Consider the following 24,504-nt stretch of genomic DNA (forward strand, 5'->3'; position numbering starts at 1 on the left):
ATGTTAGAGGGAGTAGTAGGTAAATTTGGGATGCCAGGGGTAAATGTAAATGGGGAGCCTTTAATTGAGCTATGTGTAGAAAGAAATTTGGTAATAAGATACATATTTTATGAAAAAGAAGATAAATAAATATACAAGGTATGATGTAGCACATAATGAAAGTAGTTTGTTAGATTATGTATTGGTGGATAAAAGGTTGATGGGTAGGCTCCAGGATGTACATGTTTATAGAGGGGCAACTGATATATCGGATCATTATTTAGTTGTAGCTACAGTTAGAGTAAGAGGTAGATGGGAAAAGAGGAAGGTGGCAACAAGTAAGAGGGAGGTGAAAGTGTATAAAATAAGGGAGGAGGAAGTTCGGGCGAGATATAAGTGACTATTGGCAGAAAGGTGGGCTAGTGCAAAGATGAGTAGTGGGGGGGATTGAAGAGGGTTGGAATAGTTTTAAAAATGCAGTATTAGAATGTGGGGCAGAAGTTTGTGGTTATAAGAGGGTGGGGGCAGGAGGAAAGAGGAGTGATTGGTGGAATGAAGTAAAGGGTGTGATAAAAGAGAAAAAGGTAGCTTACGAGAGGTTTTTACAAAGCAGAAGTGTTATAAGAAGAGCAGAGTATATGGAGAGTAAAAGAAAGGTGAAGAGAGTGGTGAGAGAGTGCAAAAGGAGAGCAGATGAAAGAGTGGGAGAGGCACTATAAAGAAATTTTAATGAAAAAAAAAATTTTGGAGTGAGTTAAACAAGTTAAGAAAGCCTAGGAACATATGGATTTGTCAGTTAAAAACAGTAGGGGAGTTAGTAGATGGGGAGAGGGAGGTATTAGGTAGATGGAGAGAATATTTTGAGGAACTTTTAAATGTTGAGGAAGAAAGGGAGGCGGTAATTTCATGCACTGGCCAGGGAGGTATACCATCTTTTAGGAGTGAAGAAGAGCAGAATGTAAGTGTGGTGGAGGTACGTGAGGCATTACGTAGAATGAAAGGGGGTAAAGCAGCTGGAACTGATGGGATCATGATGGAAATGTTAAAAGCAGGGGGGGATATAGTGTTGGAGTGGTTGGTACTTTTGTTTAATAAATGTATGAAAGAGGGTAAGGTACCTAGGGATTGCCGGAGAGCATGTATAGTCCCCTTTATATAAAGGGAAAGGGGACAAAAGAGGTTGTAAAAATTATAGAGGAATAAGTTTACTGAGTATACCAGGAAAAGTATACGGTAGGGTTATAATTGAAAGAATTAGAGGTAAGACAGAATGTAGGATTGCGGATGAGCAGGGAGGCTTCAGAGTGGGTAGGGGATGTGTAGATCAAGTGTTTACATTGAAGCATATATGTGAACAGTATTTAGATAAAGGTAGGGAAGTTTTTATTGCATTTATGGATTTAGAAAAGGCATATGATAGTGGATAGAGGAGCTATGTGGCAGATGTTGCAAGTATATGGAATAGGTGGTAAGTTACTAAATGCTCTAAAGAGTTTTTGAGGATAGTGAGGCTCAGGTTAGGGTGTGTAGAAGAGAGGGAGATTACTTCCCGGTAAAAGTAGGTCTTAGACAGGGATGTGTAATGTCACCATGGTTGTTTATTATATTTATAGATGGGGTTGTAAAAGAAGTAAATGCTAGGGTGTTTGGGAGAGGGGTGGGATTAAATTATGGGGATTCAAATTCAAAATGGGAATTGACACAGTTACTTTTTGCTGATACTGTGCTTATGGGAGATTCTAAAGAAAAATTGCAAAGGTTAGTGGATGAGTTTGAGAATGTGTGTAAAGGTAGAAAGTTGAAAGTGAACATAGAAAAGAGTAAGGTGATGAGGGTATCAAATGATTTAGATAAAGAAAAATTGGATATCAAATTGGGGAGGAGTAGTTTGGAAGAAGTGAATGTTTTCAGATACTTGGGAGTTGACGTGTCGGCGGATGGATTTATGAAGGATGAGGTTAATCATAGAATTGATGAGGGGAAAAAAGGTGAGTGGTGTGTTGAGGTATATGTGGAGTAAAAAAACGTTATCTATGGAGGCAAAGAAGGGAATGTATGAAAGTATAGTAGTACCAACACTCTTATATGGGTGTGAAGCTTGGGTGGTAAATGCAGCAGCGAGGAGACGGTTGGAGGCAGTGGAGATGTCCTGTCTAAGGGCAATGTGTGGTGTAAATATTATGCAGAAAATTCGGAGTGTGGAAATTAGGAGAAGGTGTGGAGTTAATAAAAGCATTAGTCAGAGGGCAGAAGAGGGGTTGAGGTGGTTTGGTCATTTAGAGAGAATGGATCAAAGTAGAATGACATGGAAAGCATATAAATCTATAGGGGAAGGAAGGAGGGGTAGGGGTCGTCCTCGAAAGGGTTGGAAAGAGGGGGTAAAGGAGGTTTTGTGTGCGAGGGGCTTGGATTTCCAGCAAGCGTGCATGAGCGTGTTAGATAGGAGTGAATGGAGGTGAATGATACTTGGGACCTGACGATCTGTTGGAGTGTGAGCAGGGTAATATTTAGTGAAGGGATTCAGGGAAACCGGTTATGTTCATATAGTCGGACTTGAGTCCTGGAAATGGGAAGTACAGTGCCTGCACTTTAAAGGAGGGGTTTGGGATATTGGCAGTTTGGAGGGATATGTTGTGTATCTTTATATGTGTATGCTTCTAGACTGTTGTATTCTGAGCACCTCTGCAAAAACAGTGATAATGTGCGAGTGTGGTGAAAGTGTTGAATGATGATGAAAGTATTTTCTTTTTGGGGATTTTCTTTCTTTTTTTGGGTCACCCTGCCTCGGTGGGAGACGGCCGACTTGTTGAAAAAAAAAAAAAAAAAAGTGTTGATGGTGGCAGTAGTGAAACATTTGACTACTCTAGACACCATCTACAGTACATAAGATTCTTGCCTCTTCTGCTAGATGATAATCTTCACTGATACCTTGTTTCACTGACTTACTCCAACACTTAATGTGTTTTCCAACATTGTTTCAATTATGTTAGATGATACACACTTGAGAAAGGTTTTTCTGATATTCAACCTTAGATACCTGATGCTTAATACTTGATAAATATGTTATGTATTGGCTTTGTTGAGTACGGTGTATGCAATAAAATATTAATATATCCCTTCCTTACTACAACAATGAGCAGTGACCAGTGAGTACACAATTAGTTTATATTTTTTCAATACTAAACAAATTGAAGGCTATTGGTGCTGCCTTTAAAGTTAATTTGCTGTGTATACATGTTCTTGGTGAATATTTAAAGTATTTTAATAACCTAATACAACTATTGGATATTTGATTCTGATAAATGTGAAATGTAATTTCAGAGACTCGCAAGCAAACAGCGATGACAGCGTGTTGTCACACTCGAGTGTCGATGGAGGACTGTACCACAGTCACAGCAACCCTGACCTTAGCACAGCTGGAACTTATGATGAATTAAGAGCTGAGTTCCCAGAGCACGTGTTAAAGGTGCGTGTTTGCTCAAGTAAACACTTGAGGCTGCATATATCATAAGTATTCTTTATTATTCATGTAATTCTTAATACTTTAGCAAGTAATAAAGTAGAGGTCAGTGTAATGCTGCACTGTATGCAATGTGCACTTATTTCTTTATATTTTGGTTTATTTACAGAAGATCAGAGTTTTTTCTTAAGTTTAAGCTGAAAGATCATTAGAAAAACTGAAGTTAGGTAAGACACATATGCAACAGTTAGGTAACTTTGTCTCACCTCCTGGCGCTATATAAGGCTCCATCCTGTAACTTCTACTCCATATTGTTTCAGACTTTGGAACAATGCTCTTCTCCAGACTGAGGGACTGACCACCTCAAAACTTCAAGGGTGATGGACTGATTACATCGTCTTAAAGTCTCTTCTGCTTCTATCAACTTTTCTGTACTCGACTGAAGAAGCCTACTGTGTAGGCGAAACGTTTCGAAATAGTTACCTAACTGTTGCATATGTCTTGCCTAACAACCTGTCGGTATTTTATACCATTTTAATGTTCAAAAACTGAAGTTCAAATATTTTGGCTGCTGGTTTAGTTCACATTTTGTGTTCATTGTATTTGCAACTAGCCCACAAATTATGGATCATTATTAGTACTGTAATGTTATTATAAAATGGTCTTATGAGGTAAGAGTTAGAGGGAGGGGGGAAGGGAAAAGGTACCTAATAACTAGCATGCACACAACTGATCAAGCTGAGGAAGGACAAAAGAATGCTGATGGAAAATAACAAAGAAGTATACCATGTTCTTATCAGATGATTCAAAGACATTTTCAAAGTAGAAAGTGGAGAACTACTGGAAGGCACTTTTGTCAGAACTGATCAGTGGATGCTGGAGAATATCATCACAGCAAAATGATAAAACCAGAGCTGGATGTCATGAAAGCCATGGGACCAGACAGCATATCTCCGTAGGTACTGAGAAAAGGGGCAAAACAATTATGTGACCCAGTAGCAAAGGTATTCAACCAATCTCTCTAACTAGGACAGCTGCCAAAATTTGTGAAAAAAGGCAAATGTGGTCCCTGTTTATATAAAAAAAAAAGGCCCTGGTTGTGGACCGGGCCGCGGGGGCGTTGATCCCCGGAATAACCTCCAGGTACATATATATTGTCAGTAAGAAAAAGGATGGTGGATAACTTAGAGAAAAGATTCCTTACAGAAAACCAACACAGATTTAGGAGTGGAAAAATCATGCCTTAAAAATTTGCTGGAGTCGTATGACAAAGTCAGAGATAAAACAAGAAAGACAGGGCAGGGTGGACTACATGGAAGTATTTAATACAGTACAACAACACCATAGATTAATCTAGAAATTAGAGTAACACTCTAAGTTAAAAGCAAAGTAACTCCAATGGGTCAGGGAGTACTAAAATGGGAGAGTAATGAGTGGGGTTCCTCAAGGATCACTGGTAGAACCACTGCTGTTCCTAATATAAGTGAATGCCCTACCAGAGGGGATTAAGTTCTCCGTCACTGTTTGCAGATGTAAAATTAATGAGAAGAATAAGAATGGGAGAGTGCAGTGATAAACTTCATAGTGATAAATGGTTTGAAAAACCAACAGGTTGAAGATTGAGACACTTACGCAACATATGGGAATCTTTATTGAGGAAACGTTTCACCACAGTGGCTTCATCTGTCAGACACTGCAGCATCATGGGATCTGGATACAAAGAATTCTTCAAACTTGTCCAACCTTCGGACGAAGACCTACTTTGACTAGTGGATGGTACCACTATGACCCCGCCTCCTGCTTTGCCTCACCTGACTACAGTATATAAGCCATGTCTACAGCCCTATGCTGTACATTCTACAAGATTGATGGACTGAACACATAGACTCCAGGCTGAGGGATTGATTACCTCAAACTCCTCTCCTTACACCTTCTGCTTTGTATTGGACTGAAGCCACTGTATGGCAAAACGTTTCCTGAATAAAGATTCCCATATGTTGCACAAGTGTCTCAATCTTCAAACTCCATAGAGATATAAACAGAGTGAAAAGGACCTGGGGTAAATATCACACCAAATGTATTGCCAGAAATGCACATAAACTGTATGTCAGTGGCACGTGCAAACCTGCCAAACCACAAAATGGAATTCAGTGACTTGAACAAAGAATCCTTTAGAACCTTTTATACGACTTACGTTAGACCACACAATGAGTACGTGGCCCCAGCATGGAGCCCACATCTGGCCAAGCATAGGGGCTCCATATCTGGCAAAACATGACAGATATGGACAGATTATTACAATTCACAGGACCAGGATCAAGGAGCAACAGGTGGAAGCTAAAAATATATGAGAACCATAGAAATGTAAGGAAAGTGTTTATAAAGTCTCGGGGTTATTGAAAAGAGGAATGACTTGGATGTGGCAGTGGTGGAGGCAAATGGATTGTACATCTTTAAGAGAAGATGTGAAATGGCCCAGATCAGAAGAAATTGATGGTGATCCAAGTAGTCTAAGGGGCAGAGCCAGGATCCTAATCTTGATTCCAGCTTTGTGAATACTTCCACTTGAATCTATGTATGCATTCGTGTGCACCTGCAATTAATTTAGGGGCAACACCAAATTAGAGCCTTTAGATGTTGGATTACCTTACAGTAGGAATCCTAGATACTGGATCACCTTACAGTGGTGTCCATAGATGTTGGATCACCTTACAGTGGTGTCCATAGATGTTGGATCACCTTACAGTGGTGTCCATAGATGTTGGATCATCTTACAGTGGTGTCCATAGATGTTGGATCACCTTACAGTGGTGTCCATAGATGTTGGATCACCTTACAGTGGTGTCCATAGATGTTGGATCACCTTACAGTGGTGTCCATAGATGTTGGATCACCTTACAGTGGTGTCCATAGATGTTGGATCACCTTACAGTGGTGTCCATAGATGTTGGATCACCTTACAGTGGTGTCCATAGATGTTGGATCACCTTACAGTGGTGTCCATAGATGTTGGATCACCTTACAGTGGTGTCCATAGATGTTGAATCACCTTACAGTGGTGTCCATAGATGTTGGATCACCTTACAGTGGTGTCCATAGATGTTGGATCACCTTACAGTGGTGTCCATAGATGTTGGATCACCTTACAGTGGTGTCCATAGATGTTGGATCACCTTACAGTGGTGTCCATAGATGTTGGATCACCTTACAGTGGTGTCCATAGATGTTGGATCACCTTACAGTGGTGTCCATAGATGTTGGATCACCTTACAGTGGTGTCCATAGATGTTGGATCACCTTACAGTGGTGTCCATAGATGTTGGATCACCTTACAGTGGTGTCCATAGATGTTGGATCACCTTACAGTGGTGTCCATAGATGTTGGATCACCTTACAGTGGTGTCCATAGATGTTGGATCACCTTACAGTGGTGTCCATAGATGTTGGATCACCTTACAGCGGTGTCCATAGACGTTGGATCACCTTACAGCGGTGTCCATAGACGTTGGATCACCTTACAGCGGTGTCCATAGACGTTGGATCACCTTACAGCGGTGTCCATAGACGTTGGATCACCTTACAGCGGTGTCCATAGACGTTGGATCACCTTACAGCGGTGTCCATAGACGTTGGATCACCTTACAGCGGTGTCCATAGACGTTGGATCACCTTACAGCGGTGTCCATAGACGTTGGATCACCTTACAGCGGTGTCCATAGACGTTGGATCACCTTACAGCGGTGCCCATAGACGTTGGATCACCTTACAGTTTATGTGCTGGGTTTAAAGCCTGTCGCCCATTATTTTTTACCCAAATACTGTAGTAGAAAAATTTTTCATTTTGATAAAATTTGCTGTGACTTCCAACCTATAATTTGATCCTTTCCACGAATGGCTGAAATTAATGAATGAATATATAGCAAATAGGGAGGCTTCATTATACTCTTGCTAATGTTTACCCTCTGCATGTATGAACTTCTGTCCTCATTGAATATACTAATAGTGGACCCTCAACCAACGGCATTAATCTGTTCCAGAGGGCATGCAGTTGGTAGTTAATTTTCCCCATAAGAAATAATGGAAATAGAATTAATCTGTTCCTGACACCCTAAAGTCTGAAAATTTTTTTTTTTTTTTTACATGAAATATACATTTCCTTATATGGAAAGGAATGGGACATGCAAAATAAACAATAAATATCACTTATCTTCATTGTGGAGTTGTTGATGAGTGATGTGCCAGCAGCAGGGGAGATTCAGGATTGTCTATTGCTTGGAAGGAGAATCCCCTTCCATAAAGACTTCAGGTACCAAGTTCTTTGGTGGGGTTACCTCCCTTCTTGGTTTTTTAATGCCACTGGGACCAGCTTGAGAATCACTGGACCACCCTCTACCACCATCACTACCACCCTCTACCACCATCACTACCACCCTCTACCACCATCACTACCACTACCACCATCACTACCACTACCACCATCACTACCACTACCACCATCACTACCACTACCACCATCACTACCACCCTCTACCACCACCACTTTTGTATTTTTCTACAAACTTTTTCTTTAATTCTATCGTGTTTCTCACGTCCTTTACCAAAGCGCTGGCTCTAGAAGCTTTTGTGGGGCCCATGGTGGCTTATTTAGCAGTTACAAGCACTAGAAACAGTGGAATAATCCAAAATGTTTGGGAGGCACACGTGGAAACTGACTGCAACAGCTTGTAAACAATGGCACACTGACGTCGTTGGTTAAGTTTTTCGCCGTTGGTTAAGGCATTTTTTTCTACAGCAAAAAGCGCTGTTAGACGAAATTGCCATTACTTAATGCCGCCGTTAGTTGAGGGTTGACTGTACGTATTAATGCTTAATGCTAAGCTACGATTTCAACTTTGCAACAGGTATATCTAGCTATAATTTCAACTTTTCAATAATTATTTTAAGCTATGATTTCAACTTTTCAGTGAGTATATTAAGATATAATTTCTGCTTTTCAATGGGTACATTAAACTACAGTTTCAACTTTTCAACAGATATATTAAGTTACAATTTCCACTTAAGCTACAATTTCAACTTTTCAACAGGTATATCTGGCAACGGACCAGTCGGCCAGATTCCTGCCAGTGCACAAAGAAACGACTGCTCGAGAAGTGGTCATGCTTGCATTGCAGATCTTCAACATCAACGATCCAACTGGCTCTTCCAATTATACTTTGTATGAGGTCACAGTTACAGAAGAGGGAATTACCAAGCAGAAGCGACTGCCTGATTCATTACAAAATTTGGCAGAAAGAATAGGTAAAAGAAAATTTTGGTGTTTTATGTGTATTTGTGAAAAAACTAATTTTTATATTTTATAAGAAAAGAGTTTATGAATTTTTTTTTTTTTTTTTGAGTACACAAATATGTGTGAGTTATTTGTATATTGTTCCAGTCATGGTATTGTGTCTTTTTATTTTTTATTTTGTTTCAGGTTTGAGCAGCAGGTATTATCTGAAAAATATCACCGTATCCCAGACACTCTTTCCTGATGATATTGTTACTGAATTAATTCGAGAATCTACAGTATATTTCCTTCAACTTAACTCGGTGGAGCTGGCCATTCAACTTACTCTCGAGGACTACACATTGTTCCGTCAGATTGAGCCCACTGAATATATTGACTACCTCTTCAATCTCAAGTCTAATTATGGAACTCCTGCTCTGTCTCAGTTTGCAGAGGTATGTATGCTGCAAAATGTTGATAAGTAAATTATGTTTATATTCTACTCACTAGTAGCAGTAAAGATAATGATTCTTTACATATCTATATACAGTGGACCCCCGCATAACGATTACCTCCGAATGCAACCAATTATTTAAGTGTATTTATGTAAGTGCGTTTGTACGTGTATGTTTGGGGGTCTGAAATGGACTAATCTACTTCACAATATTCCTTATGGGAATAAATTCGGTCAGTACTGGCACCTGAACATACTTACGGAGTGAAAAAATATCATTAACCGGGGGTCCACTGTATTAACGCTCTCTCTCTTACTGTCCATATGTTCATATGACCATCCACTGGGTTTTGCATATACAGTAGGACCCCTGTATCCCTTTATTAATGATGTTGGGCTTTGCTTAGGACATTTTTCAAAAAATCCTCTGCTTTACATTCATTTTACTGCTCAGGTGACAGCATTCTTACAGTGGTTCATCAGAACTTTTGTACAAAATATTATGTTTTGACGACCACACAATTATTGCCCATAAGTCGCACTCAGCCATAATATGCGGTGGTAGAATTCTTCTCAAATACTCAAACTTTTGCTATACGACGCAGGATATTTTTTTCTGTATGTACTAGGTTTGATGAACCATGGAGGCTGTCACCTTCCTATGACAGTTGCTATGACTGTTATGTTATGAATGGAGCTCTCACCTGTATGGCAATACTTGTTAACTTAGATGAAAAACAGTTAAAGAATGGGAAAACAAGAGGTATAAGTGAGTGCAGAAGTGGTGAGAAAGCTGGTCAGTTAAGAGTAGTGCCAGTGAAATCTATGGTGATTTACTGAGCTCAAGTACAGAAAATGTTCTTCAATTTTCTAAACATATGTTTAGAAGCCTGAAGTACCCTGATTTCTTTCTTACATATATTAAACTGATGCATCAACAGTTTCTAAACTAGATTTTCACCTTTCAAAACAACCCTAACTTTCTGCTTTCTAACTCATGAAATCATAATACCATGATTGCAAACAAATCATGGAACCCATGGGAAGTAGGCCTTACAACTCGAGGCCAGTGTTAACCACTCAACATGGGTCCCACTGTGATCACAGTGAGACTGATACTAACTTCCCTATGGTGTACAGAAATCTCCTTAGAATCAGCTGGTCTAGTGGTTGACACACTGGCCTGTCAGTCTTAGGACTCATTTGCCTGTTCTGATTTTTTTTGTGCTTCTTATTTACTGCATAATATTTACACCCTCCTTCTCACTGCAACATTGAAAGACCATGCCTCTCTCCCGCTACAGAAGTGTTGGCATTACTATGCTCTGGAACATAACTGTTTTTGCTTCTGTTGATTAATTTCTCTTTCCATACATAACTAAGGGGTCCCATCTTTAAATGCTGTAAATAACCATGATAACACCATACGTCTTTGTCTGGTGTCTAGTTTTAATGAACATCAGTTTCCCTTCTCTCCTGCCTTTCCTAATCTGAGTCTTGCTAATAAAATCTCTCTCAATATTTTTAATACTCCTCTGCTTATTACATAACTCACAAAATCATAATAACATGATTGCAAACAAATCAGGGAACATGTGGAACTTGAACCCATGGCTGAGTTTTAGATTCACTTGTCACGAGTTCAAACCCCTATACATTCCCTGATTTACGTGTTGCATAACTTCCGCTGTTTAAACTCGATGAGATAGTATTTCTTTGTGTTGTGTTTTATTCATATCAGTAGATTTTTATTGTCAGTTTTATCTTTGTTCTTGTTTGTGTAGTATTTATTTTTTACTGCCCTGAGTGTTGAATGATCTACCTAGTCAGTGTTCTTCAAATTTTAAAAATACCATACATTTGCAACACTTGTCACATTGTTGCACTGTCAACCCTATCATATGCATATTCTAAAATCCATAAGGGTTCCCATAGCTTGATTGGTAGCACACTCAGCTCACACATTGAGGTTTGTGGTTTGATCCCCGGTACGGGTGGAAGCATTAGGACATTTTTCCTAGAGATACCTACTGTCCATGTTCACCTAACAGTAAAATAGTTACCTTTGCGTTAGTCGACCTTTGTGTTAGTTGCATCCTGGGGCAAAACTAACCTAATTTGCCTGAAATGCTCTAAATAACAAGGGACTTTGTGTATAGTAGTATGTCATTGATATCAGCTAGGCCTGTATAGCTTGTACATGTATACTTGTAGAACTAAAGATTATTATTTTTTTTATTTTTTATTATCACACTGGCCGATTCCCACCAAGGCAGGGTGGCCCGAAAAAGAAAAACTTTCACCATCATTCACTCCATCACTGTCTTGCCAGAAGGGTGCTTTACACTACAGTTTTTAAACTGCAACATTAACACCCCTCCTTCAGAGTGCAGGCACTGTACTTCCCATCTCCAGGACTCAAGTCCGGCCTGCCAGTTTCCCTGAATTATTTTTTTTTTTATTATCACACCGGCCGATTCCCACCAAGGCAGGGTGGCCCGAAAAAGAAAAACTTTCACCATCATTCACTCCATCACTGTCTTGCCAGAAGGGTGCTTTACACTACAGTTTTTAAACTGCAACATTAACACCCCTCCTTCAGAGTGCAGGCACTGTACTTCCCATCTCCAGGACTCAAGTCCGGCCTGCCGGTTTCCCTGAATCCCTTCATAAATGTTACTTTGCTCACACTCCAACAGCACGTCAAGTATTAAAAACCATTTGTCTCCATTCACTCCTATCAAACACGCTCACGCATGCCTGCTGGAAGTCCAAGCCCCTCGCACACAAAACCTCCTTTACCCCCTCCCTCCAACCCTTCCTAGGCCGACCCCTACCCCGCCTTCCTTCCACTACAGACTGATACACTCTTGAAGTCATTCTGTTTCGCTCCATTCTCTCTACATGTCCGAACCACCTCAACAACCCTTCCTCAGCCCTCTGGACAACAGTTTTGGTAATCCCGCACCTCCTCCTAACTTCCAAACTACGAATTCTCTGCATTATATTCACACCACACATTGCCCTCAGACATGACATCTCCACTGCCTCCAGCCTTCTCCTCGCTGCAACATTCATCACCCACGCTTCACACCCATATAAGAGCGTTGGTAAAACTATACTCTCATACATTCCCCTCTTTGCCTCCAAGGACAAAGTTCTTTGTCTCCACAGACTCCTAAGTGCACCACTCACTCTTTTTCCCTCATCAATTCTATGGTTCACCTCATCTTTCATAGACCCATCCGCTGACACGTCCACTCCCAAATATCTGAATACGTTCACCTCCTCCATACTCTCTCCCTCCAATCTGATATTCAATCTTTCATCACCTAATCTTTTTGTTATCCTCATAACCTTACTCTTTCCTGTATTCACCTTTAACTTTCTTCTTTTGCACACCCTACCAAATTCATCCACCAATCTCTGCAACTTCTCTTCAGAATCTCCCAGGAGCACAGTGTCATCAACAAAGAGCAGCTGTGACAACTCCCACTTTGTGTGTGATTCTTTATCTTTTAACTCCACGCCTCTTGCCAAGACCCTCGCATTTACTTCTCTTACAACCCCATCTATAAATATATTAAACAACCACGGTGACATCACACATCCTTGTCTAAGGCCTACTTTTACTGGGAAAAAATTTCCCTCTTTCCTACATACTCTAACTTGAGCCTCACTATCCTCGTAAAAACTCTTCACTGCTTTCAGTAACCTACCTCCTACACCATACACTTGCAACATCTGCCACATTGCCCCCCTATCCACCCTGTCATACGCCTTTTCCAAATCCATAAATGCCACAAAGACCTCTTTAGCCTTATCTAAATACTGTTCACTTATATGTTTCACTGTAAACACCTGGTCCACACACCCCCTACCTTTCCTAAAGCCTCCTTGTTCATCTGCTATCCTATTCTCCGTCTTACTCTTAATTCTTTCAATTATAACTCTACCATACACTTTACCAGGTACACTCAACAGACTTATCCCCCTATAATTTTTGCACTCTCTTTTATCCCCTTTGCCTTTATACAAAGGAACTATGCATGCTCTCTGCCAATCCCTAGGTACCTTACCCTCTTCCATACATTTATTAAATAATTGCACCAACCACTCCAAAACTATATCCCCACCTGCTTTTAACATTTCTATCTTTATCCCATCAATCCCGGCTGCCTTACCCCCTTTCATTTTACCTACTGCCTCACGAACTTCCCCCACACTCACAACTGGCTCTTCCTCACTCCTACAAGATGTTATTCCTCCCTGCCCTATACACGAAATCACAGCTTCCCTATCTTCATCAACATTTAACAATTCCTCAAAATATTCCCTCCATCTTCCCAATACCTCTAACTCTCCATTTAATAACTCTCCTCTCCTATTTTTAACTGACAAATCCATTTGTTCTCTAGGCTTTCTTAACTTGTTAATCTCACTCCAAAACTTTTTCTTATTTTCAACAAAATTTGTTGATAACATCTCACCCACTCTCTCATTTGCTCTCTTTTTACATTGCTTCACCACTCTCTTAACTTCTCTCTTTTTCTCCATATACTCTTCCCTCCTTGCATCACTTCTACTTTGTAAAAACTTCTCATATGCTAACTTTTTCTCCCTTACTACTCTCTTTACATCATCATTCCACCAATCGCTCCTCTTCCCTCCTGCACCCACTTTCCTGTAACCACAAACTTCTGCTGAACACTCTAACACTACATTTTTAAACCTACCCCATACCTCTTCGACCCCATTGCCTATGCTCTCATTAGCCCATCTATCCTCCAATAGCTGTTTATATCTTACCCTAACTGCCTCCTCTTTTAGTTTATAAACCTTCACCTCTCTCTTCCCTGATGCTTCTATTCTCCTTGTATCCCATCTACCTTTTACTCTCAGTGTAGCTACAACTAGAAAGTGATCTGATATATCTGTGGCCCCTCTATAAACATGTACATCCTGAAGTCTACTCAACAGTCTTTTATCTACCAATACATAATCCAACAAACTACTGTCATTTCGCCCTACATCATATCGTGTATACTTATTTATCCTCTTTTTCTTAAAATATGTATTACCTATAACTAAACCCCTTTCTATACAAAGTTCAATCAAAGGGCTCCCATTATCATTTACACCTGGCACCCCAAACTTACCTACCACACCCTCTCTAAAAGTTTCTCCTACTTTAGCATTCAAGTCCCCTACCACAATTACTCTCTCACTTGGTTCAAAGGCTCCTATACATTCACTTAACATCTCCCAAAATCTCTCTCTCTCCTCTGCATTCCTCTCTTCTCCAGGTGCATACACGCTTATTATGACCCACTTCTCGCATCCAACCTTTACTTTAATCCACATAATTCTTGAATTTACACATTCATATTCTCTTTTCTCCTTCCATAACTGATCATTTAACATTACTGCTACCCCTTCCTTTGCTCTAACTCTCTCAGATACTCCAGATTTAATCCCATTTATTTCCCCCCACTGAAACTCTCCTACCCCCTTCAGCTTTGTTTCGCTTAGGGCCAGGACATCCATCTTCTTTTCATTCATAACATCAGCAATCATTTGTTTCTTGTCATCCGCACTACATCCACGCACATTTAAGCAACCCAGTTTTATAAAGTTTTTCTTCTTCTCTTTTTTAGTAATTGTATACAGGAGAAGGGGTTACTAGCCCATTGCTCCCGGCATTTTAGTCGCCTCATACGACACGCATGGCTTACGGAGGAAAGATTCTTTTCCACTTCCCCATGGACAATAGAAGAAATAAAAAAGAACAAGAGCTATTTAGAAAAAGGAGAAAAACCTAGATGTATGTATATATATATATGCATGTGCGTGTCTGTGAAGTGTGACCAAAGTGTAAGTAGGAGTAGCAAGATATCCCTGTTATCTTAGCGTGTTTATGAGACAGAAAAAGAAACCAGCAATCCTACCATCATGCAAAACAGTTACAGGTTTTTGTTTCACAGTCATCTGGCAGGACGGTAGTACTTCCCTGGGTGGTTGCTGTCTACCAACCTACTACCTATAGATTATTATTATTATTATTAAATATAATAAACAGCTCATAGCCTTGTCTATGTACAGTAAACCCTCTATATAATACACTATTAGGGGGATTATGCAAGTGTCCATTAAATGAGAATGTTAAAAATTGACAAAAATACTCTACTATACACCTAGTATAGTACCATACACACAATTTGCAGATACATATACAAAAAGTTCAGTTTTAACCCTTTCAGGGTCAGCAGGCCCTCTCCTAAACTTGTTCTCAGGGTCGGAAATTTTTCGAAAAAAAAATGAAATGATAGAGAATCTTTTCCCATCATAATGACACCAAAAATATGAAATTTGATGGAAAACTTATGGAATTATGCTCTCGCGAAGTTAGCGGTCTCGACGATGTTTGCACATCGGTGATTTCGCCCACTTTGAGCCCTATTTTCGGCCAATTCCAATGTACCAGTTGACAAAACTCATAACTGTTTCACTAGAATTCCATTTTATCTATAGAATGAGTACAAGAAACCACCCATTTACTGATTTCAACTGTCCAATAAAGTGGTCAGAAATTGGCAATTTTGCCAATTTCACACAAATTTCAAAAGATGCCAGTTTCCAAATAGGGTGCAGAATAAACAAGACAGACATTCCTGGCACTAAAATAACATTTCCTCTCTTCATTAGTCATGTCCCCAGACCTGTTAAATTTCTTTTGCTTTCCATTTTGAATTTTTATTCTCACAAAAAATAGAAGATTTACTGTTATGCAGACTACTGCATTAGTGTAGAAATGGTATAAATAATATCAGCGCACTTGTGAAAGAATATTAGACTCACCAGTTGACGTGTATTGGACGCATGGCATGATTTGTTTACTTTTGAACTTTGGCAAAAATCGTACATTTCTGCTACTTTGAGCTCAATTTCAAGGTACTTTTCTTTGTGAAACCAATCAAAATTATCTCAATTTCCATAATATGCCTTCCATTCTATAAAATGAGACCAGGAAAACTAGAATACAACCATAAATATCATACAAAAGTACACCGCTGTTTTAAACCAAAAACAGTGAGTTTTTTTTTCTCATTATGCACTGTGTGCTGCAGGATTTTTTTTATACTGCGCACACTGACCACATAGACCCATTCTTTCATATGTAGGCCTATCAGCTTTCTCCCACTAGATGTGAAGGCGCTAGATTTTATGAGTACCAGTATGGCACCAACCCTGGCGTGCAAGCCATACTAGTACGGCACCAACCCTGAAAGGATTAACAGTGGATGTTGCTCACAATTCTAAAAGTCTGTAATATTGAGGGTTTACTGTATTGTTCACCGGTATGTTGTATCTTTGAACTGTAGTATCAGTGTGCCTCTGACAAGACAGTGATGGAGTGAGTGATGGCGAAAGTGTTTTTTCTTTTTTTGGGTCACCTGCCTCGGTGGGAGATGAGCAGTTTGTAAAAAAAAAAAAAAAAAAAAATACTGGTTCACACATTCTTTTCCTTCCTAAATCCTCTTTGTTCCTCTGATATTCTACTTTCCATTTTACCTAACTTTTGATGATAATTCTAGCATACACTTCCTCTTCCAACAAACCGGCCATATCCTACCGAAGCAGGGTGGCCCAGGAAGAGAAACAAAAGCTTCTTTTCTTAACTTTAGTAATGTATACAGGAGAAGGGGGTACTAGTTCCTTGCTCCTGGCATTTTAGTTGCCTCTTATGACATGCATGGCTTACGGAGGAAAAATTCTGTTCCACTTCCCCATGGAGACCTAGCATACACCTTACCATATATAATCAACAGACTTATTTTCGTACTGTGAAATGTCAAAATATACAACAAGAATAAATTTTTTCCTTGTTTACTATATATGATGCAATTTCACCTTTTATTATTAAATTTGAAATGTGTATTTAAAATTTGTCATGACAGTGATGGAGTGAGTGATGATGAAAGTTTTTTCTTTTTTGGGTCACCCCACCTCGGTGGGAAAAGGCCGATGTGTTAATAAATATAAAAATATAGTAAATTGTGTGAGATTAGGCACTTTGACTCTAAATCAATGTTTTTTACAGTTATTAGGTAGCTTTTCATTAAACTAATTTCCAACACTAATATATATATATATGAGAATCAGATCCCATCTATTTCAACTACTTTAGCACCTTTCAATTTACCTGTTGCATCACACTTTCCTCACTCACCTCCACTTAATGCATAAAATTATACACAAATAACCCACACATAGGAGAATGAAACTTATGATGATGTTTTGGTCCAACATTGACAGCATTTCGGTCCAAGTTGGACCGAAGCATCGTCATAAGCTCCTCTCTCCTATGTGCGGGTTATTTATGTATTTTTCCAATCACTGTTTTGTGCCTTATTTGTTCTTTACAGTGGCCCCTCAATTATTGTCCATAATCCGTTCCTGGAAGTGGGACTATTATCGAAATAGACGATTTTCGAATTAATTTTCCCCATAAGAAATAATGTAAATACAATTAGTCCGTTCCTGACACCCAGAAATATTAAAACAAAAAAACTTTTTACATGAAATATAGATGTAGTACATAAACAATACAATGGGACATGATGAATTAAACATTAACAGCATAACACTTACCTTTATTGGCGATTCTTCTTAGTGTATGGAAGACTGAAGGAGGAGAGAGATTGAATTACTGTTTGGAAGGGGAATCCCCTTCCATCAACACCTCAGGTACCAAGTGCTTTTCTGGGATTACTTCTGTTCTGTTTCTTAATGCCACTAGGACCAGCTTGAGTCACTGGAGTCCTGTCTCACAAAAAAACTGTCCAGAGAGTTCTGTTTCTGGCATCTCTTTAAAACTTCCCTAAAATGGGCCAAGACTCTGTCACTGTACAAGTTGCCGATATGGCTTGCACCATCCTTCTCGGGGTGATGTTTCTCCATAAATCTTTCCATCCTACCCCACATTTCAAAAATCTCCTTACTTTCTGAAGAAGGCACCTTCCATTTCTCTTCCTCCTCCTCTGCAGCAAGATTCAGAGCTGCGATTTGTTGCTCTTCCTGCTGAAGCTCTTGCAGCTCCTCAGTGGTTAGCTCTTCGTTGTGGTCCTCCACCAACTCTTCCACATCCTCCAAACTCGCATCCAACCCCATGGAACTCCCCAATGCCACAATAGATTTCAAAACTGACATAGGCTCATCAGGGTCAGCCACAAACCCTTCAAAATCCCTCTTGTGGACACAATCTGGCCACAATGTTCTCCAAGCAACAACAGCTTCCTTGATTTCCTTTTTTTTTTCCATGATGGAAGATATGGTTGTATGGGGTTTGTTATACATCCTGGCCAGTTCGGCCACATGTATGCCACTTTCATATTGTTCAATGATGTTTTTCTTAAATTCAGTTGTATTTCTCACCTTCTTTACCAAAGGCTTGGCACTAGGAGCTTTCTTTGGAGCCGTGGTAGCTTATTTAGCACTTGCAAGCATTAAAATGAACGGAATATTATGAAATATTTCGTATGAACACGTGAGGGGACCGTCGCTCACTGGTAAACAATGGCACACTGGCTGGGAAGGGAGGCTGAGGCAGCTCAGAGCTGTGAGTACAGGTCAAGGACGAAAGACAATTAGCGAGTTAACGGACCATTTGCGAGCCAATGTTTAGACGAAATAACGGGACTATTTCCGAAATTGATGACTTTCAGGCCGGACGATTTTTGAGGGACCACTGTATTTGTATATTGTTCTAAGTCATGGTATTGTGCCTTTTTATTTTTTTTTTAAATCATAGCCCCCCTTTGGTCAACATTCAACAGCTCAAAATATTCTGTCTTTCATTCCTAACTTCCTAGTGCAACTGCTCCTCCATAAGCTTTTTTAGTTTATTAATTTGTCCTCATGTAAATAGTGTACAGTACAATAATTCAACGATACTGAGGAAAAGTGATTTTTCTCTGCTAGCTTTATCTTTATGTACTGCTAATATTGTATTAATGTTGGTAGAATTACCAACAGTATGTTGGGTAAAAGGACACAAGTGCAACTGATGTGACATTTTATTGTGGCAATATTTTGCTCTCCAGGAGCTTTGTCAAGCTGTATTGTTTGTAACAACTTGACAAAGTTTATGGAGAGCAAAGCATTGCCACAATAAAATGTCACATTAGTTGTGCTCGTGTCCTTTTACCTAGCAAACTATTAATAGTGACTGCATTTTTTATTTTTATGCTGCAAGTAAATCATGGTGTTTAATTTTTTTTTTTCCAGCTTGTGAATCGAGAAATGTTCTGGGTGGTGACGGAAGTCTGTGCGGAACACAATCTAGTCAAACGTTCCAAAACTATAAAGCAATTTATTAAAGTAGCAAGTAAGTTGATTGTAGAAAATTAAGTAGCTTTTGTACTATTATCTTTTATTCAATTTTTTTTTCCTTTGCATCATAATCAATTCCTGTTTAGAAAAAAAAACAGTGTAGTACACTATTATGCTAAAGTACTGTTGTATTTGTTGAAGCATTTGGAAGGTTGTCAGATTACCTTGAATTTTAATTTTCATTTTCCTAACACCTATTCACTGATGTTTCTGTGATGACTTTTTCAAAATTTTCTAGATGTTTCACTGTCACCTGAATATAGGTCAATATTTTAGCAGTGTAAAAGTTTTGTGGCTATCACTGGTATCTACACTGTCTGCTGAGGATACTTACTCTCACTTATTGTTAATTTGTACAGCCTTTCCTCACTTAGCGATGTACTCACTTACTGACGACTCGGACTTACGACAGGCTCCCTGTTCAGTATGCATATCTAAATGTATATTAGAGCTGATTTCCTCTATTCTGTTTAATACAATATACAGTACACTACTATATAAACATTTAAAAAATACCAGAAATGTTATGAATGGTGCAAAGGTGACATTAAAACAATATCAAATATGGTTGACACAAACCCACTACCACTATAGTATGCACCTCACTTAGTGACGAATTCGTTTACCAATGTGGTCTTAGGAACAGAACTCCATCGTTAAGTGAGGAGAGGCTGTACTTAACCCTTTCAGGGTCCAAGGCCAAAATCTGAAGTGGTGCCCCAGTGTCCAAGAATTTAAAAAAAAAAAAATTGTTATTTTTTCTTATGAAATGGTAGAGAATCTTTTTGTGAATGTAATAAAACAAAAAGTACGAAATTTGATGGAAAATTGACGAAATTATGCTCTTGTGAATTTTGAAGTGTCAGCGATATTTACGAATCGGCGATTTTGCCGACTTTGACTCCCACTTTAGGCCAATTACATTATTCCAGTCGACCAAATTCTCAGCTATTTCACTAGTATTACTTATATTCTATCGATTGAGCACAAGAAATCGCCAAGTCAACTGTTTCAACTACAAAATAAAGTGACCGGAAATTGGTAATTTGGCCAATTTAACACAAAGTTCAAAATATTCCAATTTCAAAATAGGGTCCAGAATAAACAATGTAGGTATTCCTGGCACTAAACTAACATTTCCTCTGTTCATTAGTTATGTTTTGAGGCTTTACAAATAAATTCCATTTTTATTTTTATTCACATAATGAATTTTTATTCACACCAAAAAATAGAAGATTTACTGTTATGCAATATTGTAATAATTGTATAAATATCATCACCACATTTGTGAATGTATATTAGACCCACCAGCTGACGTGTATTAGATGTGTGAGGTCGTTTGTTTACTCTTGAACATCGGCAAAAATTTAACATTTCTGCCACTTTGAGCTCAATTTCAAGCCATTTCCAGTGCTAACACCAATCAAAATTATCTCTATTTCTGAAATATGTCTTCCATTCTATCAAATGAGATCAAGAAATCACAAATACAACTATAAAAAACATACGAAAAAACACTGCAAAGTCGCTGTTTTAATCGAAAATCATGGTCTGTTTTTTTCTCTCATTATACACAGTGTGCTGCAGGATTTGTTTTATGTGGTGCACACATACCACATAGATGTATTCTCTCATATCTAGGCCCAAATTTACCACTCAGTTTATCAGAGTGAGCTGAGCTCATGACGTAGATCTACGGTTTGGACCCTGAACATAAAGCTGTTGATCTACGGGACGGACCCTGAAAGGGTTAATTAAGTTGGAGGTTAGCTCCAGCTCTTGGGCTGCTTCCTGACCTTAACTGGGTGATGTGAGTAGCTTGTTCACCTTTGTTAATGCTTTTGTTTAAAATCTTTTCCCCCTTGTTTCAGATCCCTGTTCTGTCTTTTGTTCATTGTTGGTACTGTACTGTTTGTTCATTGATATTGTTGAACCTTTTGTTCATTGATAGTACTGTAACTTTTGTTCATTTATAGTACTGTACCTTCTTTTGCTCATTGATATTAAGGCCAGCAAAGGTTGGTTTGAGAGATTTAACCTTTTGACTGTTTCAGGACCCTTTCTGAAACTGTCATTCTATGTCGCCAAATATTCGAAAAAAAACTTATTTTTTCTTATGAAATGATAGAGAATCTTTTCCCAATGGTAATGACACCAAAAGTTCGAAATTTGGTCGAAAACTCACGGAATTACGCTCCCGCGAAGTTAGCGGAATCTGCGACATGTGTGTATCGGCGATTTCGCCGAATTTGAGCCCTGTTTTCAGCCAATTTCGTTGTTCCAGTTGACCAAACTCATAGCTATTTCTTTAGAACTCCATTTTATCTATCAGCTGAGTACAAGAAACTGCCCATTTACCAATTTGAACTACCCAATATAGTGGTCAGAAATTGGCAATTTGGCCAATTTCGCGCAAATTAAAAAAGATACCAATTTCAAAATAGGGTCCAGAATAAACAAGGTAGACATTCTTGGCACTAAAATAGCATATCCTCTGTTCATTAGCCACATCTCTAGGCCCCTCTTATAATATTATTATTGCTTTCTATTTTGATTTTTTATTCATACAAAAAAAATACAAAATTTACTGTTATGCAGACTACTGCATTATTGTAAAAATGGTATAAATAATATCAGTGCACTAGTGAAAAAATATGACTCCCCAGTTGACGTGTATTGGACGTGTGGTGTGATTTGTTTACTCTTGAACATTGGTAAAAATCAAACATTTCCGCTAATTTGAGCTCAGTTTCAAGGTTGTTTTCATCGTCAAAGTAATGAAAATCATCTCTATTTCTGTAATATGTTTTCCATTTTATCACCTAAGACCATGAAAACGCGAATACAACGATAAATACTATACGAAAATACACCTCAAAGTCGGCGTTTTATTCCAAAAAAACGATCATTTTTTTTTCTCATTACGCAATGTGTGCTGCAGGATTTTTTTTGTGGTGCACACTGACCACACAGACCCATTCTCTCACATGTGGGCCTAGTAGCTTTCGCCCGCTTGATTTGAAGCCGCTAGAATTATTGAGTATATATACGTCAGAAACATTGGCTAGTAAGACGTATTTATACGTCGAAAACAGTCAAAGGGTTAAGAAGCGTAGTAGCATACATAGTGTGATAAGGCATGGTGAGGCTGCCAGTTCGGACCACAAAGCAGCTGAAAAATATGTGCATGAATTCAAGGAGTACATAGACAGTGAAGGACTGAAACCTGAACAAGTGTTTAATTGTGACAAAACAGGCCTGTTTTGGAAGAAAATGCCAAGCAGGACCTACATTACTCAGGAGGAAAAGGCACTCCCAGGACATAAGCCTATGAAAGACAGGCTTACTCTTCTCATGTGTGCCAATGCTAGTGGTGATTGCAAAGTGAAGCCTTTATTGGTGTATCACTCTGAAAATCCCAGAGCATTCAGGCAAAAGAATATCCTGTGGAGGGCAAACAGTAAGGCATGGGTCACTAGGGACTTTTTCTATGACTGGTTACACCATGCATTTGCCCCCACTGTGAAAAATTACCTAATTGAGAAGAAATTAGACCTTAAGTGCCTCCTGGTGTTAGACAATGCCCCTGGTCATCCTACAGACTTGGCAGAGCGACTTTGTGGGGACATGAGCTTCGTTAAGGTAAAGATTTTGCCTCCTAATACCACTCCTCTCCTGCAGCCCATGGACCAGCAGGTCATTGCAAACTTCAAAAAACTGTACACAAAAGCTCTGTTTGAAAGCTGCTTTGTAGTGACCTCAGAAACTCAATTGACTCTAAGAGTTTTGGAGAGATCACTTTAATATCCTAAATTGTGTAAACCTTATAGGTAAGGCTTGGGAGGGAGTGACTAAGAGGACCTTGAACTCTGCTTGGAAGAAACTGTGGCCAGAATGAATTTTGAAGGATTTGAGGCTAACCCTGAGAAGTGTATGCCAGTTGTGGAATCAATTGTGGGATTGGGGAAGTCCTTGGGGTTGGAGGTTAGTGGGGAGGATGTGGAAGAGTTGGTGGAGGAGGACAATGAAGAACTAACCACTGATGAGCTGCTAGATCATCTTCAACAGCAAGAGGCCACGCCTGAGGAAACTGCTTTGGAAGAGGGGAGAGAGAAATTGAAGAAGTTGCCTACTTCAAAGATAAAGGAAATATGTGCAATGTGGCTTAAAGTGCAAACCTTTATGGATGAAAATCACCCTCAGACAGCTATTGCAAGCCGTGCTGGTGACTATTGCACTGACAATGTTGTGAAACACTTTAGGAAAGTCATGTATCAGAAATCTTCCCTGTGAGGATAGACTGAATGCCCTGAATCTGCACTCTCTCGGAAGGCGTAGAATTAGGGGGGATATGATCGAGGTGTATAAATGGAAAACAGGAATAAATAAAGGGAATGTAAATAGTGCTGAAAATTTCCACCCAAGACAGGACTCGCAACAATGGTTTCAAGTTGGAAAAATTCAGATTCAGGAAGGATATAGGAAAGTACTGGTTTGGTAATAGTTGTGGATGAGTGGAACAAGCTCCTGAGTACAGTTATTGAGGCTAAAACATTGTGTTGTTTTAAAAATAGGTTAGATAAATACATGAGTGGGTGTGGGTGGATGTGAGTTGGACCTGACTAGCTTGTGCTGCTGGGTCTGGTACAGTGCTCCATCCTGAGTGGGGATGACCAGACTGGGTGGGTCATTGGGATAATCTGGGGGTGGGTCATTGGTCTAATCTGGGGGGGGGGACATGGACCTGCTCTGCATGGGTCAGTAGGCCTGTTGCAGTGTTCCTTCTTTCTTATGTTCTTATGTTAAAGGAACGAGAGGTACAGACCTCTATGGACAGATATGTTGTGCAACAGAAGTCCAGTGACTCTGAAGCTGGTCCTAGTGGCATTAAAAGAAGGGAAGTAACCCCGGAAAAGGACTTGACACCTCAAGTCCTAATGGAAGGGGATTCCC

General features: G+C 39.3%; 1 protein-coding gene across 2 annotated transcripts in view; it reads left to right on the top strand.

Moving 5' to 3' along the window:
• LOC128685531 (rap guanine nucleotide exchange factor 2) overlaps nt 1-24,504 on the top strand; it is a 104,965-nt gene that overhangs the window by 23,021 nt on the left and 57,440 nt on the right. For both annotated transcript variants that reach the window (XM_070080316.1, XM_070080317.1), the window contains exons 10-13: nt 3,301-3,445; nt 8,524-8,737; nt 8,913-9,160; nt 19,447-19,546. In XM_070080316.1, the coding sequence (XP_069936417.1) occupies nt 3,301-3,445; nt 8,524-8,737; nt 8,913-9,160; nt 19,447-19,546 (707 nt within the window). The remainder of the gene's footprint in view (nt 1-3,300; nt 3,446-8,523; nt 8,738-8,912; nt 9,161-19,446; nt 19,547-24,504) is intronic.

Source organism: Cherax quadricarinatus, unplaced genomic scaffold (genome assembly GCF_038502225.1).
Source record: "Cherax quadricarinatus isolate ZL_2023a unplaced genomic scaffold, ASM3850222v1 Contig319, whole genome shotgun sequence".
Lineage (NCBI taxonomy): Eukaryota > Metazoa > Arthropoda > Malacostraca > Decapoda > Parastacidae > Cherax > Cherax quadricarinatus.